Source organism: Abramis brama, assembly GCF_963993115.1.
Source record: "Abramis brama genome assembly, chromosome: 14".
In the NCBI taxonomy this organism is placed as follows: Eukaryota; Metazoa; Chordata; class Actinopteri; order Cypriniformes; family Leuciscidae; genus Abramis; species Abramis brama.
Window position 1 is genome coordinate 11,144,177 of NC_139976.1, and position 16,370 is coordinate 11,160,546.

Sequence of the window (16,370 nt, forward strand, 5' to 3'; positions counted from 1 at the left end):
GACTTCATAGGAAACAAATGTTGACACACACAGTGTGGGGAATTTTAACATGAATTAACATAACTTCTGTGTATCGCCACACCCAGTACGGTGAACTTTGTCTTGCATGACGGTTTCAAAAGCTTATCGAAATCATTCATCGGGAACACCTATAACATGCAAGATGTAATTTGACCTCAAAAGAAGATAGTGGATGAATATTGTGAGGAAATCTACGAATTCAAATCAAACTAATACATGGCTGAACACATTGGCCAGCTGACAGGTTGTTTTCTAGAACTATTATGAGCTGCTGTTCTCTTTGTCAGAGAGTGTGACCAGCATAAAACAAGAGTGGCTTATGTGGAAACACTAAGTCTCAGGGAAGTAAGTCGAAGAACTCATTGATACGGTCTTATTTCATGCTACTACATAGGCTACTTCAGTTTTTTACAGAAATAGCCAATAAAACACAAATAATCGGTTCCACCTATTTTTTTCAAGCAATTAATGCAACTCCTTGGTGTCATTGTGCATTCAACAGGAAACAATAATGTACACAGGTACAATGTACATGACAGCCATTCATTAAGTGAGAAACATATAGCATTTTAATAATAATAATAAAAAAATTACGATTAAGGACTATTATAGTACTATATACTGCATGTTTGTCACTAACTAATAATTGTTTTAGTTCCAATTATTATTACTGTCAAATAATAAAACAATTATTAGTTAGTGAGAAACATGCAGCACTATAATAATAACTACAACAACAATTAAATGCTGCGTATTTCCTACTTTTTTTAATGAATGAATGAATCAGAATGAATGAATACTAAATAAATGAATTTAGTATTCATTCATTAAAAAAAGTAGGAAACATGCAGCATTTAATTATTGTTATTATTATAAGTTATTATTATAGATATAAGATAGAATAATATCTGTATCAGTAAAAACACAATCTACTGATGTGAGAATAAAGAGAGGAATTAAAGACTACCTTGCAGCTGCTGCTGCTCCAGGGTTAGTGTCTCCATGGTGTAGGTGCAGAATTCCAGATTCTCCAAAGCCTGTTGTCTCGAAGTCTCATCCTGCTCCTCTTCCAGCATGGCCTGCAGCTCCTGGGCTGTGTGAGAATACATATCAATGTCTCTTTCCACCTCCTCCAACCTCAGGAGTAACCTGTATTGCTCCTGCTCCATCTCTCTTTCGCTCTCCATCTCTTTCTCTGTCTCCAGAGCATCCTCTGCCTCTTCCGCCTCTTCAACAGTCTCTTCCTCTTCTGGAGAGTTATAAAATGGATTGGAAGTGGATGGAGGGGGGCGGGACGTCACAGCATTGGTGCGTGGACATGGAGGAGGTGGGCGTGGTGCCGGACGTGCGGGTCTGTAAGGCTGAGGAGCAATACGACCATTGGTTTGAGGACAATGCAAGTTTGTAGGTGCTGGTGGCCTAAGGACCCGAGGTCGAGGAGGAGGTGGGCGTAGCATTCTCCGTCTCTCCAGAGAGGAGGATGCGGAGCCAGATGGAGAGGAAGTGGCGGGCAACAGATGTTCCATCGAAGAGTGGGAGGAGCCACGGATTATGTCATTCTCATTGCTGTAGTCCATAATGGAGAAGTGACGGGAAATTTTGTTGCCCCATCCGCCACTAACCTCCTCCCATCGGCTCTGTTCCGTTGCTCCGTTGCCATGACCCGGCAAGCTCCTTTCGAACTCTATCAGTTGCTGAGAAAGCTTGGCTTCAAGTTCCCCAGATGACAGATCCAAAATCCCCATCGTCTGAGATGTCGGTAACCCATCTGGACCCTGTCCTTGAGACCATGCCCATTGGTCGCTGCGGCCACCGGATATTAGATCCGCATCATTGACACTTGCGTGTCGAGTTAGCTTTTTCTGCCTGTTCTTCTCACCAGAGGTTTTACTGCTGAAGGAGTTTCTGCTGTCATGATAGGCATAGCTACCATTGTTTCTTGTCCAGGTGAAACTAGGTGAGGATCTGGAGGGAGGATTAAGACTCTGGTTCCTCGTGATGGGTGCTGGGGGAGGTTCTCGTAAGCTGGTGTGAGAACCGTTGCTGTATTGCCTGTTGCTGAGAGCATGAAGACTTGGCCTGGGGGGCAGCTGGGGTCTACCCAGATTGGGGCTGCCCATTCTGGTCCTTCGGACTCCTCTGTGGGCTGAGCTACTCGCTCTGCGGGGCTGCGTTTGAGGGGGTGGGGGTCTTTCTCGACTTCTTTCTTGTGACTGAACCTGTGATTGACTTGGAGTCATTCCTCTCTCTTGAGAACTTTGATCGGAGTGCATGTAGCGCACATGGTCATCCTTTCTTTCCTCCTCCCGGCGCTCAAAGTAATCCAGGTCCCACACCGTGTTGTCTTCCTGGGTAGTCCACTCTTGCCCATATTCTGCAACCGAACGATCATGCTGAACTGAGGTATAATCAGGAGTGTAACACTCTTCTTCTCTCTCGGGTACACTAATTTCACTAATTAAAGTCTCAGTTTGTGGGACGATTTGCAGCTGTCCTTCCATCTTGACAAATCGATGGGGAAAAACTCCTCTTCTGCCATGTATTTGCCCCTCCAACCACCCGTCCTCCAGCGTAGCGAGGATACGAATCCTATCACCGACATCAAAGTCTAGCTCGCCTGGCTCAAGGGCCCGGAATTCATAAAGCGCGATACCGTATACAGCTCCCTCTTCTTCCTCCTCTTCTTCTTCCTCTTGCTGTTGTTGAGTCTCCATTTCTGGATTTTCCTCATCCCGCTCTTCCTCCTCTCTCTTCTCTTCTTCTTCCATGCTGTAAGCCGGATACTTTTCCAGGGTCTGAAGTTCAGGCTCCTCCAGAGGTGAGCGCAGGTGTCCGAGCAGCTCCACAAATCCCTCAGGGAAAACTCCTGTCCTGCCAGCCAGCTCTCCTTGGAACCAGCCAGGTTCTGGCAGGCCTATGATGGTGATGACATCACCCTCCCGAAAGTCTAGCTCCTCGTCCAGCTGGGCGTGAAGGCTCATGAGGGCACGGGCCTGGCCCAGTGCGTGTGGGGGGAGCTCAGAGGCCTGGGCGGCTGCACTGCGCTCTGACAGCTGCCTGGAACGACCAGAAAGCTCCAGCTCTTTAACGCAAGACACAGGGAAGAGCCCACGTGAGCCCCACGCATTATGCCCTCTTATCCACACAGCATCCACACTGCATTCAGCAGCAACTACATCACCTACAGCAGGAGAGAGAGAGAGAGAACAAGATATAAGCATCGGAATAAAAAAGGATTGAGATATCACAAAGTGATAACCAGAACAAGAATAATGGTAATAAATAAAATTCCAGTTGTATTTAATAAAACCTCTACATCTTGTTCAGAATGCAGCCTTCTTGCATGACTTCTTAATGAGCGTTTCATTTATTTTTTTAGTAGAAATATCAAAAAATTAAGAAAAAGAGACAAATTTACTTTTGAGATTTAACGAGATTGTCTATATAGACTGTCTCTTGAATATATTTATTAAGATTTTATTTATAATTTTTCATTACATATTTGTTTGTTTTATATCAGCATCTAAAGTTTTCAAGGCAAGAACAGTGTAAAATCATTTTAAAAGAAATAAGTAATTAAATGAATAAAACATCTAAGGATAGACAAACAGGATAAATAATTTAGTAATTAATGAATTGAAATATAAGTGAATTTTTTCTTATTGACCTGGCAGGCTTTTTCTTTTTTTCTTTTTTATTCACTATAGCTAAAACACAAACAGAGGAATTAAACCTAAATCCCCTCAGGTAGTGTGTTCAGTGGCTACAGTAGAGGTGATGTACAATCTAGGGCTCTACGGTCTACTATAAAAAAGAAAATGTACCTCTGATATTCTATATAAATGCCTCATTCTGATACATGACATTATGCCACTCTGAGTAAGCAGGACTTATGCTGAAGGAAAGAGAAAATAGAAGTACAAAGGGTTTTAAGGGTCAGCTACCTATGGTATTTCAACCGTAATCAACCTATGTATGGATTACACTTCTTTGTTAAAGCAATAACTGGTTCAAAGATGAAAATTCTGTAATCATTAAGAAAAAACCTGTTCCAAACCTGTATGATTATCTTTCTTCTGTGAAAAACAAGTCTTCTGATACCACATGATAGCTTTTTGTGAGGGAATGATTTTTAAGATATTATTGCTAGTTTTTTTCCTTTCATTTTTGAACACATTTTTTTTTTGCAGAATGTCCAAAGATTCATGATTGGGACTGCCAGTACATTAAGATAGTATAAACTTTTATTAAAGAATACTAGTTTACATTCTCTACATTCTCTGAATACTAGTCTTAATATGTAATGCAGTGTTAATCTTTTTTTAAATTAAACTATTTTTTTTTTTATTTGACACAGTGTCTTAAATTCAATGTGAATGGCACAAGATTCTTAAGATAAAAAAAAAAATAGCAAGATGCGAAAGATGTCCATCTGCATGTGCAACAGAACAACAATCGAACCTTCTGTCAAGCTTAAAATAATCATATAAGATATATCAGGTCTGAGATGGATTATGTTTTGTATTATGTGCATTAGTTTTATTTGTATTAGCTAATACTTATTTACATAACAAACATCTTTCTTCTTAAATGTATCATGCTAAACCATGTTTTTTTTAAAAGTCATTCTGTTAATGTGACAGTTCATAGGTTTGAAATGACATGAAGGTGAATAAATGAAGGCAGGATTCTCATTTTTGGGTGAACTATCCCTTCTAAGTACCTTATTAGTAAATGGAATTGTAACTTTTAGCTGTCTAATTGTGTTTACACTATATTCGCAGTCTGGCCAAAATACTTAATTCCCTTTATGCTGTCCTTGTAAATAGCATTAGAGCTGAGTGAAGCTCACCTCTGACCTCAAGTCAGTTTGCATGGCAGTAAAGTCATTGGTGAGGTCAGTTTTAGTAAGCACACACACACACACACACACACACACACACACACACACACACACACACACACACACAGACCTCAACAGGAGCCAGAATGTCCATTAGAGTCACAGGGGTCACATTCCACACAGACGGTCTCCGCCTCCCATTGTGTTTAACTCAAACTACAACAGTGTATATGATCCCCATAGACATTATAGTGGAAACTAAATTCATCCAGTTGTGTTTTCACATCAAAATAAAGGGAGTGTGCACTAGACGAATCACAGTTTCCACATTAGATCAGTACTGACTACTACAAACATTAACAGTGCAAAACACCACAAAAAAATTGTCCAAAGCAAGCAATGAAAAGAAGAAAAAAACATTACGGAACTAATTGAAATAACAGATAAGTAATACAGAAATATGATTTTTTAAAAATGTGTATTACCTGTTGAGGTTATGAGTATTTTTTCTCTAAACAATATAAACACACAACTAGTGACATCTAGTGGTGAACTGTGATCACTTCTTAAAAATGGCATTTTAAATTGAATGTATAGTGCTTTAAATCTGGAAACTCTGATGATATAAGCTTAAAAATAGACCATAAAATCAGGAATAAACCAGATCTATGAATCAGAGCCTCTATTTTTAATTCACTATAGCTAAAACAGCAAACAGAGGAATTAAACCTCTAAATCCCCTCATAACAGTTAGGGTGTTCAGTGGCTACAGTAGAGGTGATGTACAATCTAGGGCTCTACTGTCTACTATAAAAAAGAAAATGTACCTCTGATATATGACATTATGCCACTCTGAGTAAGCAGGACTTATGCTGAAGGAAAGAGAAAATAGAAGTACAAAGGGTTTTAAGGGTCAGCTACCTATGGTATTTCTACCGTAATCAACCTATGTATGGATTACACTTCTTTGTTAAAGCAATAACTGGTTCAAAGATGAAAATTCTGTAGTCATTAAGAAAAAACCTGTTCCAAACCTGTATGATTATCTTTCTTCTGTGAAAAACAAGTCTTCTGATACCACATGATAGCTTTTTGTGAGGGAATGATTTTAAAGATATTATTGCTATATATATATATATATATATATATATATTTTTTTTTTTTTTTTAACAAAATAAAAATTGCAGAAATTGCAAATGTCCAAAGATTCATGATTGGGACTCCATTATGTCTTTGAATTTTTCTGTGAATAAAGAAAGTCATACAGGTTTGGAATGACATGAGGGTGAGTAAATGATGCCCTTAATGTGCAGTGCGGTGAGTAAATGTGCATTAAACATCAGCATAATTCATAATTTTTTACATTTTCCCTTTGTAGTGATATAGTATACACATTCCTTATACTAAAACTCATACATGTTTAATAACTAAGAGTAAATGTATGTACCTCTCTTTAGTGGTAAGTTTCCAGCTTCTACAGAGTTAAAGTCATTGATGCACACATACAGATTCTCGCCTGTCTTGGTGCCTGGGATTACAACAGGTTCCACAAAAGTGCTGGGAAACTGGCCTGAGGGCAGAAAGAATGAAAAGATATCAACACCGGTGTGAAAGGCAGAAGACTACATGCATTGTGGAGGGCAATTCCACGCAAAACTGTCACATCCATAACGCCAGCACAATGCCATTGTATTTAGTTGGCGTTATGGATGTGACAGTTTTGCGTGGAATTGCCCTGGAATCCTTTACTGTGACTTTACCTGTGACTCCATCTTTGATTCCGAGCAGCCAAAATTCATCAACAACACTGAGCACTTCAATGACCTCTCCAGTAAACAGAGGGAGTTCCTCAGAGACGCTGGGGAGGAACTCAAACACAGCACGCACCACCGATCCAGCCTCCATGTTCACTCATCACCTGAGCGTCACAAACAAAAGAGAGAAGAATCAAACATGACACCTATACAACAATATTAATACATTGTTGGTTTCCCAATGTATTTGTCAGTTGGATGCCTTTTCCTTTTTAAGAGGAGAAAGCACTCATTCTGAAGTGATGAGCTCAAAACATGATGTCAGACCAACTGTTTGGAAAATAAGAATCCTCAATTATGAGCATCTAGGGAATACCAAACAATCAATTTGCTTTTGTAGTATTAGCATCCTAAATGAGCAAGGCTTAGCAATAAGGATTTTTTTTTCCGGTTGGTCCAGTCAGGCCAATTATTAAACGTTAAGATTTGATTTATAAATAAATAGTTACATACACTCTTTAATTTCTCATTAAATATCTTGTTTAACTCTAATAAAGTAAAAAGTGTTGTGAAAGCCATTTCACATTGACTTTATCTGTGTTCTCAGCTCCACTGCTGATGAATCTTCAGCAACAAGGCAAAAAAAATCACATTTCAACTGAGTTGTAAATATATATATTTCAAATAAATGCTGTTCTTTTATAATCCTGGAAAAAAATTATCATGCTTTGTATCAAAAATATTCAGCAGCACAACTGTTTTCAACTGATAATAAAATGTTTCCTGAGCACCAAATCAGCATATTAGAATAGAATGATTTTTTTTAAGGATCATTACTAAGACTTGAGTAATGGCTGCTGAAAATTCAGAAGGAATAAATTACACTTTAAAATATGTTAATATAAAAAACAGATATTTTAAATTGTATATTTTAAAAATAATATTTCACAATGTTTTTCCAGTATTTTTGATCAAATAAATGCAGCCTTAAATGAGAGAAAGAGGAGACTTCTTTCAAAAACATTAAAAGAGAACATCCCAAAACGTTTGAAAGGTAAGTGTACATAGTGAATAATGTGCCCTGTGTGTACATCCCCTAACTCTTTTGCACATCTGCTCGTTTAATAGCATCTCCACGCACAAACAGAACTGACGGCAACAATCTAGCACAAGTAATAGTTCTGATAAATTGCTCAAACCTGTCTCACAATGGCACAGAGCGATTCACATTGTTAAGCCCTGATGAGATTGACTAAATAAATGTATATTTGGATGCTGAAGAAACAGGGAGACTGATTTCACCTCTCTCTTGGACGACAACCAGTTCAAATCTGTTTATTCGCACACTAAAACACATCATTAAATCATTCACATGAGAGCAATGGGGTGGAGGCCTTGTGTAATCCAAAGTTTTAGACAATGATGAGTCATGAAGTTCTGTGTGCATGAAGTATACAAGTACACAATATGAATTTGCCTGAGCATTTGAACATGTTTATAGGGGAGCATGTTTCTGCCAGAATGGGAAACTAGGTAGTGACAGTCCTCCTTCATGACTAACAAACAGAGACTGATCTAGCCCACTAATGAAGCCAATCCCAACTGAATGGAGAATTAAGTAATTGAGTGTGAATACGAGAGAGACAGAGAATGATAAAGAGAGGAAATGAGAGCTGAAACGCACATGTTTAAGAAGCTCAAAGAGCTCTCTGTCTGCTGTGTGTCAGAGAGAGTGTGTCTCTCTCTCGGGACCTCTCAAGTGTCGGGATCAGGGGTAACAGGTGACCCGACTGGGAGGTGACAAGGGTCACAGCAAGAGTCATGCAGTTGCCAGGTGAAAGAGCGTCTGAAAGTGACATTTTGTCCTTGTGTTTCACATAGATGATTGTGTTCGAGTTAGGCTGGTGTAACAAGAAAGTAGAAGAGCTTCTCTTGACAAAATACAAAATACTACAGCCTTAAAGTCTCCCTGTAGTCAATAATTTTATCCCTTAAAACTCATCTTTGATCACCAAAATTACATATTTAAATGTTTTTTCCTTGGAAAAAAAATCTTCATGTCTAGCTTGAATGTAACTCTACACCCTTGCCTCATTTAGTATACGCGGTTCTATGAATATGCTAATTAGCCCCGCCTCCACTCACTCGCACCAGCTCAGAGATCCACGTGATTGGTAACAAGGCAGTTTGTGACGTCAGAAACACCAGCGATTTCAAACCGTGTTTTTGAGACTGTCTTTGGTTCACTGCAGTTTTAAGCAGAAAATACTCAGCAATGGTGTTGACTTATGAATTTGCATATGGTTTGTCTAAAAGCATATTAAAAACACCACATAGACATACAAACAACATTAAAAGCTGGATTTTCACCACAGGGGGACTTTAAAGAAACTTAAAATCTAAAATTAAAAGCCTAGTGTTAAACCACACCACTCCTCTTCCCCTGTGGCGGAACACAGTATTCATGATGTTTTGAGTCATAGAAGTGGAAGGAAGAAGTGATGCATAGTATATCAGTATCATATCAGTTATCAGTAGATGTTACAGACTTACAGATTTTTAAAACTATTGCTCAAAAAACATTTTCGTAAACTGAAATAAAATAGAAATTTCACCATAAATGAAAAACTAAAACTAAACGAAACTAACAACAGTTACTGAAAAACTAACTGAAACAAAATAATTAACAAAAATAAATAATCGTTTTCGTAATTAATAAGCCGTCATCCTCTAGCCTACCAGAAAATCACTTTTTTTCAATTCCACTGCGCTACTATTTTTCAATGTATAACCGTTGCTCTCGAGTCTCGCATCTTCTGCAGCATCACATGCATGATACAATGTTCTAAAAATGCGGCACTCAAGTTAAAATAAGTTAAACTTTTAAAAGACGAGTATCGAGACCTTGCCCGCGTCTTTTTTCCGTTTTTCAAAGAAAACACACTGTTTTTTAATATGAATGAGTATGAATGAATAATTTTTACTTTTTAGTTGCCTTTGTGTGGTTCTTTGTTCATCCTCAAACAATTATTTTATTTGTATTATTAAGAGGTTTTCACAAGAGTTAACTGTAAACTGCAAACATTAAACTTTGCTGAAATCAAATGTCTTTAACTGGAAGTATTCTGTTGACTCTGCTAAACTATAATTACTAAAACTAAAACTGAAACTAAATATATAAAAACGAAATAGAAATGTGTTCACAAAATAAAAACTAAACTAAAACTAACAAAACCATTAATGAAACTAACTAAAACTAAACTGAAATTTATAGGAAATTTGAAAATGATATTAAAATAAAAACTAATTTAAAAATGCAAAACTATAATAACCTTGTATTGGAGATAAATCATATCTCCATCATAATATTGGCCATTTAATTGTGCATGCTCAGTTCCTCTATTGAGGCTTACGGAAGCTAATTTTAAGTTATTAAAACATTTTAAAGTATTGTGATACTAATAAAATTCTACACCATTTTTTATTAAATTAAAAATTAAAATCTTCAATCATTGTAAATGTACGATATACTGTTTAAAATTTTAGGGTCAGTTTTTGAAAGTCTATTCCTCACAGCCTCACTTTCATACCTGTCATGGTGCTGTTCTGAATAAGGTCTATACATTAAATAGAAAAAATCCCTCATCTGACCATGATATATCGGTACCATAAAGGTTATCAGAAGATATTAGGGATATTTATTTCATCATCCCTAAATAAAAGTGGTAAATTATTAAACAAATTCTTGGTTCTCTAAAGCACATTGAATGTGATCATTGTTATAGTGCTTTGAAAGCCAGTCTGAAACCTTAAAAGGTGCCTTCATACTATAATACTGCCTGTTAAGTCACAGATGGAATGGGAAGAGAGAGGCAGCTGCTTTTGATTTTGTGTGTCAGTTACAGAAAGAATGCGCTGATGTAACTCATGCATTTGATGGAGTATCAAAACTTTAAGCCTCACGAGAGAGAGAGAGAAAAAAACATAAAATATCCTAAACATCACTGAGGGTGTTCAAATACCCATTATAAAACACCTAGGAACTGTTGGATCACACATACATGCATTGTTCCTCTAGAAGATTCAAGTGCTTGTTGCTTTCACAAGGGAAAATAAGTAAAACCAGAACACTAAATTTAGCATTTTACCCTCAAAGTGCTGCAGTTCTGATCAACACATGGGAAACCCTCTGAAACAATAAATCAGAGGCTTGTTGACTAAGAAATGGATTCCAGTCATCGTTCGTCACTTTCTCTGTGCACCACTTTAATAAGCGGACTGAATAAGTTGTTGTCGATGAAGGAAGAACAAACATGAACATGTTCAGACACGAGGGCTAAGCCACAGAAACTGGTTGCGTGTGAGTAACAGCAATTCTCTTTTCATTGAGATCTTTTGGTGAGGAAAAAAAACTGGGAGATCCCAGTGCAAGATTCCAATGAATGCTGATATTTCCAGCTGACGAGTCAGTTCATGCGAGTCATTTTGTCTGAACATCAGGCATAAAACTGGCAGGGCTTTACAGTCTACCAGCACTCCTGCAGATATTATAAACTATTTTTACTGTATATTTTTATAAATAAAAAAAAATAATATATATATAAGCATAATATAAGCATAATATATATATATAAATATATATATATATATATATATATATGCTTGCTCAACACTTTCATAACTAACATGCAGTCCAGAATGCTACCAAATATTTCAAAGTTTTAGACAATCATGAGTCATGAAGTTCTTTGTGTATGAAGTATACAAGTACAATATGAATTTGCCTGAGCATTTGAACATATTTATGTTTCTGCCAGAATGGGAAATTAGGTAATGACAGTTCTCCTCCATGACTAACAATCAGAGACTGATCTAGCCCACTAATGAAGCCAATCCCAACTGAATTGAGAATTAAGTACCACTGTGAGAGTGTGAATATATATAAATATATTCCCAAATATCCAAAGAAAAGAGGCAGCAATGAGAGAGATTGCCTGTTTGTTTTGTTTTTTTTTAAACATCTAACTTCTTTAACATCCTATGTGGCGATAACTAGTGATTACCCAGGCAGAACTTTCGACACCCCACCCATCTTTAGGAATTAGAAACAGGGCCCACAATTATTACCAAAAGTATTCTGTAGCTCAACTGGCAAATAATGTATACAAAGACATTACCATTTATGCTTACAAAGCATTTAATTAAGAGAACATTTGCATTTAACATTAATAATAATGTTGCATTTAACATTAATAACTTGCATTTAACATTAATAATTTGAGTAACTTTTATAAGTAAAAGTAAAATTTGGTTAATTAGGAAATATTTTAACTTACAGTTCCTTGTGCACAGGACAACAAACTTTTATTTTTACAGATGTATCTGTAGTGATTTAAACAATGTCTGGACTCCATTTTCCTGTGATCAGAAGCCAAGATTGAAGGACACTGTCCTTCATGTCCCACTGTCACAAAAAGCATACAGCAGAAACAAGCAGACATATGGTCCTAGAGGGAGGTGAGCAGGTGACTAAGCCAGATTAGTACTCTTGTAAAGAACACTCGTTGACCTGGCAGGAGAAGGAAGGAGCGTTTCTGCTGGCACTCACCTCAAAATCAGGTGCAAAACATAGGCTTACACCGGAAACAAGTCGGTTCATCAAACTTTTTTCTCAATTTTAATTCATTTGTTGTTTCTAACATCCAACATAAATCAGCTGAATCCAATAATGCTTACTCAATGATTGCATGTTTATCTTGGCTACAGGCGGAACACTTAAATGCATCTTTTTCTAAAACATTGATAATGAGCAGTCAGAAAGAAAGAAAAAAAAATTATCATATGAAGTTCATGCTTTCTCTACCCTGCTCAGATTAGATCTTTCATGCCTGATTTATTAAAAATCTATACTATTTTGTCTTATAAAATAAAACATTAAAAATGTAAATACATTTTTTAAATGCTACAAGTGAATCACAACATTATAATGTACAGCATAATAATGGATATTCATTTATGCACATCTTGCTGTTTCCATAGTGTTTTTTTATACGATATCCCAAAATGTGCATAAAAATAGGTGGATAGAAACATGGTGCTTGAGAAAGTTCACTTGAATATTAAGGTCATTGGATGAGCAAATCTCAAGCTAATAAATAAGGATGAATGAACAAAGCAAACTAGTGAAAGAGAGAGAGGGTTTCTCTTTTTGTCTGTATTTGTGTGTGAATAAGACTTGGCACTGGAGTGATAGTGGTGGTAAATCGACAGACAGCTTTGTAAACACTCACTCTACAGTCTTTCAAAGGGGTTACACACACACACACACACACACACACACAAACAGCTGGCATTTAGACAAAGAAGCAACTGTGCATCAGATGAAAGATTCAGCATTGAGGACGAATGTGACGTAATATCACTAGCTGCGTTTATGAATCGTTATAATCGGATTGTAATCAGACTAGTAGCGGAATAAAAAAAATAGATAAGTCCATTAAGAAATATAAAGTGCTCTTTAAAACAAAAAAAGCAGCAATATATGAGAATGGTTAGTATGTGCAAACATCAGGACACTATATTCATGCAGTGAGTGCATGTAAAAAAAAAATCAATTCCAATTTGAAGCTTGTGACATATATAGCGCACATCAACCCGATCACATTATATAGTGTTCATGTAAACACTACGTTCGGATTCATCAATCGTAATGAATTAATTCCGATTCAACAAAAGGTGTCCATGTAAACGTAGCTACTGTTGCATATCTGTGTTTGTTTTCAGTTAGTCTTCAAAAAAGGGCATCATACGACTCTCTTATCTCTCCGACAGCAAGTTGGGATACAAACCCACCTCCCCTCACTCACTCGTTTCATTTGCTCCGGATGAATATTGTTGGTGTAAAAGGGCTTGAATTTCTGCATGGGATTTTGCATACTGCACATAATTTTACTCATTCCCGCAGATTTTGTGCTTACATCTAAAGTGCGTGCACATAAAGCCGTCTCTTACTAAATTGAGTTCTATTTCACTGATTATTGCACTTAAACAGTCAAATACACACAAAATAATGTCACAATGCCGATCTTGGCTGATGTTGGGCGGTATACCAGTACTGGGAAAATATCGGTTGATTTCAAATGGTACAATATCATCATTTTGCTAATTTCATGCTGCTGTTCTGGAGTTCACCGCTAGGTTGCAGTGTGCCACCCAAACTGACGTGAAACTGGCAAATGTGACAACAAGAGGAACAAAATGGATAAAGCAGTTCAATCTCACTCAATATGCCCAAAACTAATTAATAAAGAGGTCAGTAGAAGTGAAATTTGGAATTACACACGGCTTGTGTGTGCGTTGTTGGTGTGAGTGCAAAGAACCATCTCTCAAAGAGATCACAACTACACTACTACTGAATTATATAAAATCGCTTGGATGTTCAAATTGGCAAGGTGTAAAAAGATGTAAAGTGATTTCTGTCAGCTGTCTGGAAACACAAGCAAAAGTGTTGTAGCTAGAGTTGTCAAAAATACCGACTTCGGTACTGAAATTTAAAAATGTGACGATACCAGCATTTCTCTCTAGCATTTTGAGCGCTGTTCAACCATTTTTTTTAAACGCATCTGATTGGCCACTGTGTTGACGTGCTCAACATATATGTCTCTGATTGGCTACAATGATCAATGCTTCAAAAACATGTTGTCTTTGACGCTCTTCATCGAGTGCTTACACAGATACACACGAGCATTTGAAAGTGACGTCTATCAGCGGATCCTTCAATCAGCGGATATATTAGGGATCCGCACATAGCTGCCTGCTTTTAAACACTCCTGTGTGTATCTGTGTAAGCACTCAGAAAGATGACACATACCCCTTTTCCACCAAAAAAGAACTAGTTCGGAACTGGTGCTGGTTCAAAGTTGGTTCAACTTGCGAACCTTCTCAGAACCTGTTTGTTTTTCCACTGACTAGAGAGCCCAGCGAACGACGTCGTTACGTCACTGTGTACGCTGCCATACGTCTTAGCTTTCCCAGAAACGCTTGCGCCAACTTCAAGCATAACAATTACATCGTCTTTCTGCAAATGTTTCTCCTGGCTTTGCGATCCTATATTGGGGTCAGAAGAAGACGTTTAGAACACATTTGTGCTGCTCGTCTGGATTACTATAGACAGAGGTTACGTTCGAGAAGTTTGACAATAACCCAGCCCCCAGTCCCCGACGTAAGCATGACGTGGTAAAAGAATGGTTCTAGTCCAGCAAAGAGTTGGTGCCGCTTTGGAACCAATTTTCCTGGCCGAGAACCGGTTCTTTGGCTGCCGAAACACAAAGAACTGGTTCGCGGGTAGGCACCGGCACCAGCACTGCCTTGGTGGAAAAGGGGTAAAAGATGTCATTGTTGATCATTGTAGCCAATCACAGACATAGCCTATATATTGAGCGCATGGCCAATCAGAGGTGTTTAAGAATCTGTTCATTAGCGCTCAAAATGCTAGAGGGAAATGCTGGTATCGTCACATTTTTTACATTTCAGTACCGACTTGGTACCGAATTTGTTACTTTTTGACAACTCTAGTTGCTAATAAAATAATATGCTAATAAACATTTGCTGTAATTTCCCCCTTTATAAATGTGAAACCTGCAAGGATGAGTAAAATTATGCACAATATCCACGCCAAAAATCAGACCCTATATGGTATAGATTTAATATCGATACTACAGTATTAGTTTGTGGTACCTTATCGAAGCCAAAATTGTGGTATAGAGCCATCCCTAGTCTTGCAAGTATTCACGTAAACACAGTCAGTTATGTTTTAAGTGACCGCAAACAGTTGAGAAAGAAAATGCATGAGTAACAGTATAATGGATCCGTGTTTCAGGTCTTAAAGTGACAGCAGCCAAATATACTTGCTGTCAAATTATGAGATAATTTAAAAAATATCTAGGCCTATATAGCAGTTTTTTCCCCATGGTATTGATGTCAAAATGCTAAGTGTCTAGTAAATTTGGAAAGCCACTAGCCAAAATGGCTGGTGAGTAAAAAAGTTAATGTCAAGCCATGGTTGTCACACAGAATATCCAAATTATGTGGTGGAAACCTGTGATGCAAAGTCAGGGTACAGTTTTAAAACTTTAAAACATCTGGCACATCTTTGCCCTGCCGTACAGGAATAAATATTTTAAGTGTGCATATCCATCGCCCCTTTCCAAAATAATGATAAAACACAAATATCGCCTCTCTGTTCTTTCTCTTTCTGTATCATTTGCTGTCAGAAGTAGCTGTGATCCAGCTCTGGATGGAGTCTAAGTGTAAACATCCTTCCCCTGGCTACACGTCAACAGTCTTCCTCATCCCTTTTCAGATCACAGACACTCCCCTCAAAACTTTAACCATCCCTTTCCTCTTTTTAAATTTTCCTGCAGTGCTCCCTCTCTGGAACCCAATCTGCTGACCGTCTGCTTTTATTTATTGAACGGGTCCAATTTCAGGCCAACAATGGAGGGGGGAGGGGGGGTATGCGGGAGGTGGGTCGCTCCCTGCCCCTCTCTGCTATTGCAAAACACATACAGGGCCTGGAAGCTTCTATATTGTGCCACTATTCTGCTGCTTTTTATATAACTGTTGGGGTGTTTACGGCACTGACATTGTGTGTGCCCGTCAGATGCACGCCCCTCCATTTAAATGCATTCATTTCAAAACAGCCCTTGCATGAGGATCATTCTAGATGAGCTCAAATGTGGCTCACTCTTGTC

At 37.8% G+C, this 16,370-nt stretch overlaps 1 protein-coding gene across 2 annotated transcripts in view; it reads right to left on the minus strand.

Moving 5' to 3' along the window:
• Nucleotides 1-16,370, minus strand: part of dnmbp (dynamin binding protein) — a 49,915-nt gene that overhangs the window by 25,981 nt on the left and 7,564 nt on the right. For both annotated transcript variants that reach the window (XM_084134197.1, XM_084134196.1), the window contains exons 2-4: nucleotides 6,625-6,782; nucleotides 6,312-6,434; nucleotides 989-3,202 (exon numbers count right to left, since the gene is read on the minus strand). In XM_084134197.1, coding sequence (XP_083990323.1) covers nucleotides 989-3,202; nucleotides 6,312-6,434; nucleotides 6,625-6,769 — 2,482 coding nt within the window. In that variant the 5' untranslated portion in view covers nucleotides 6,770-6,782. The remainder of the gene's footprint in view (nucleotides 1-988; nucleotides 3,203-6,311; nucleotides 6,435-6,624; nucleotides 6,783-16,370) is intronic.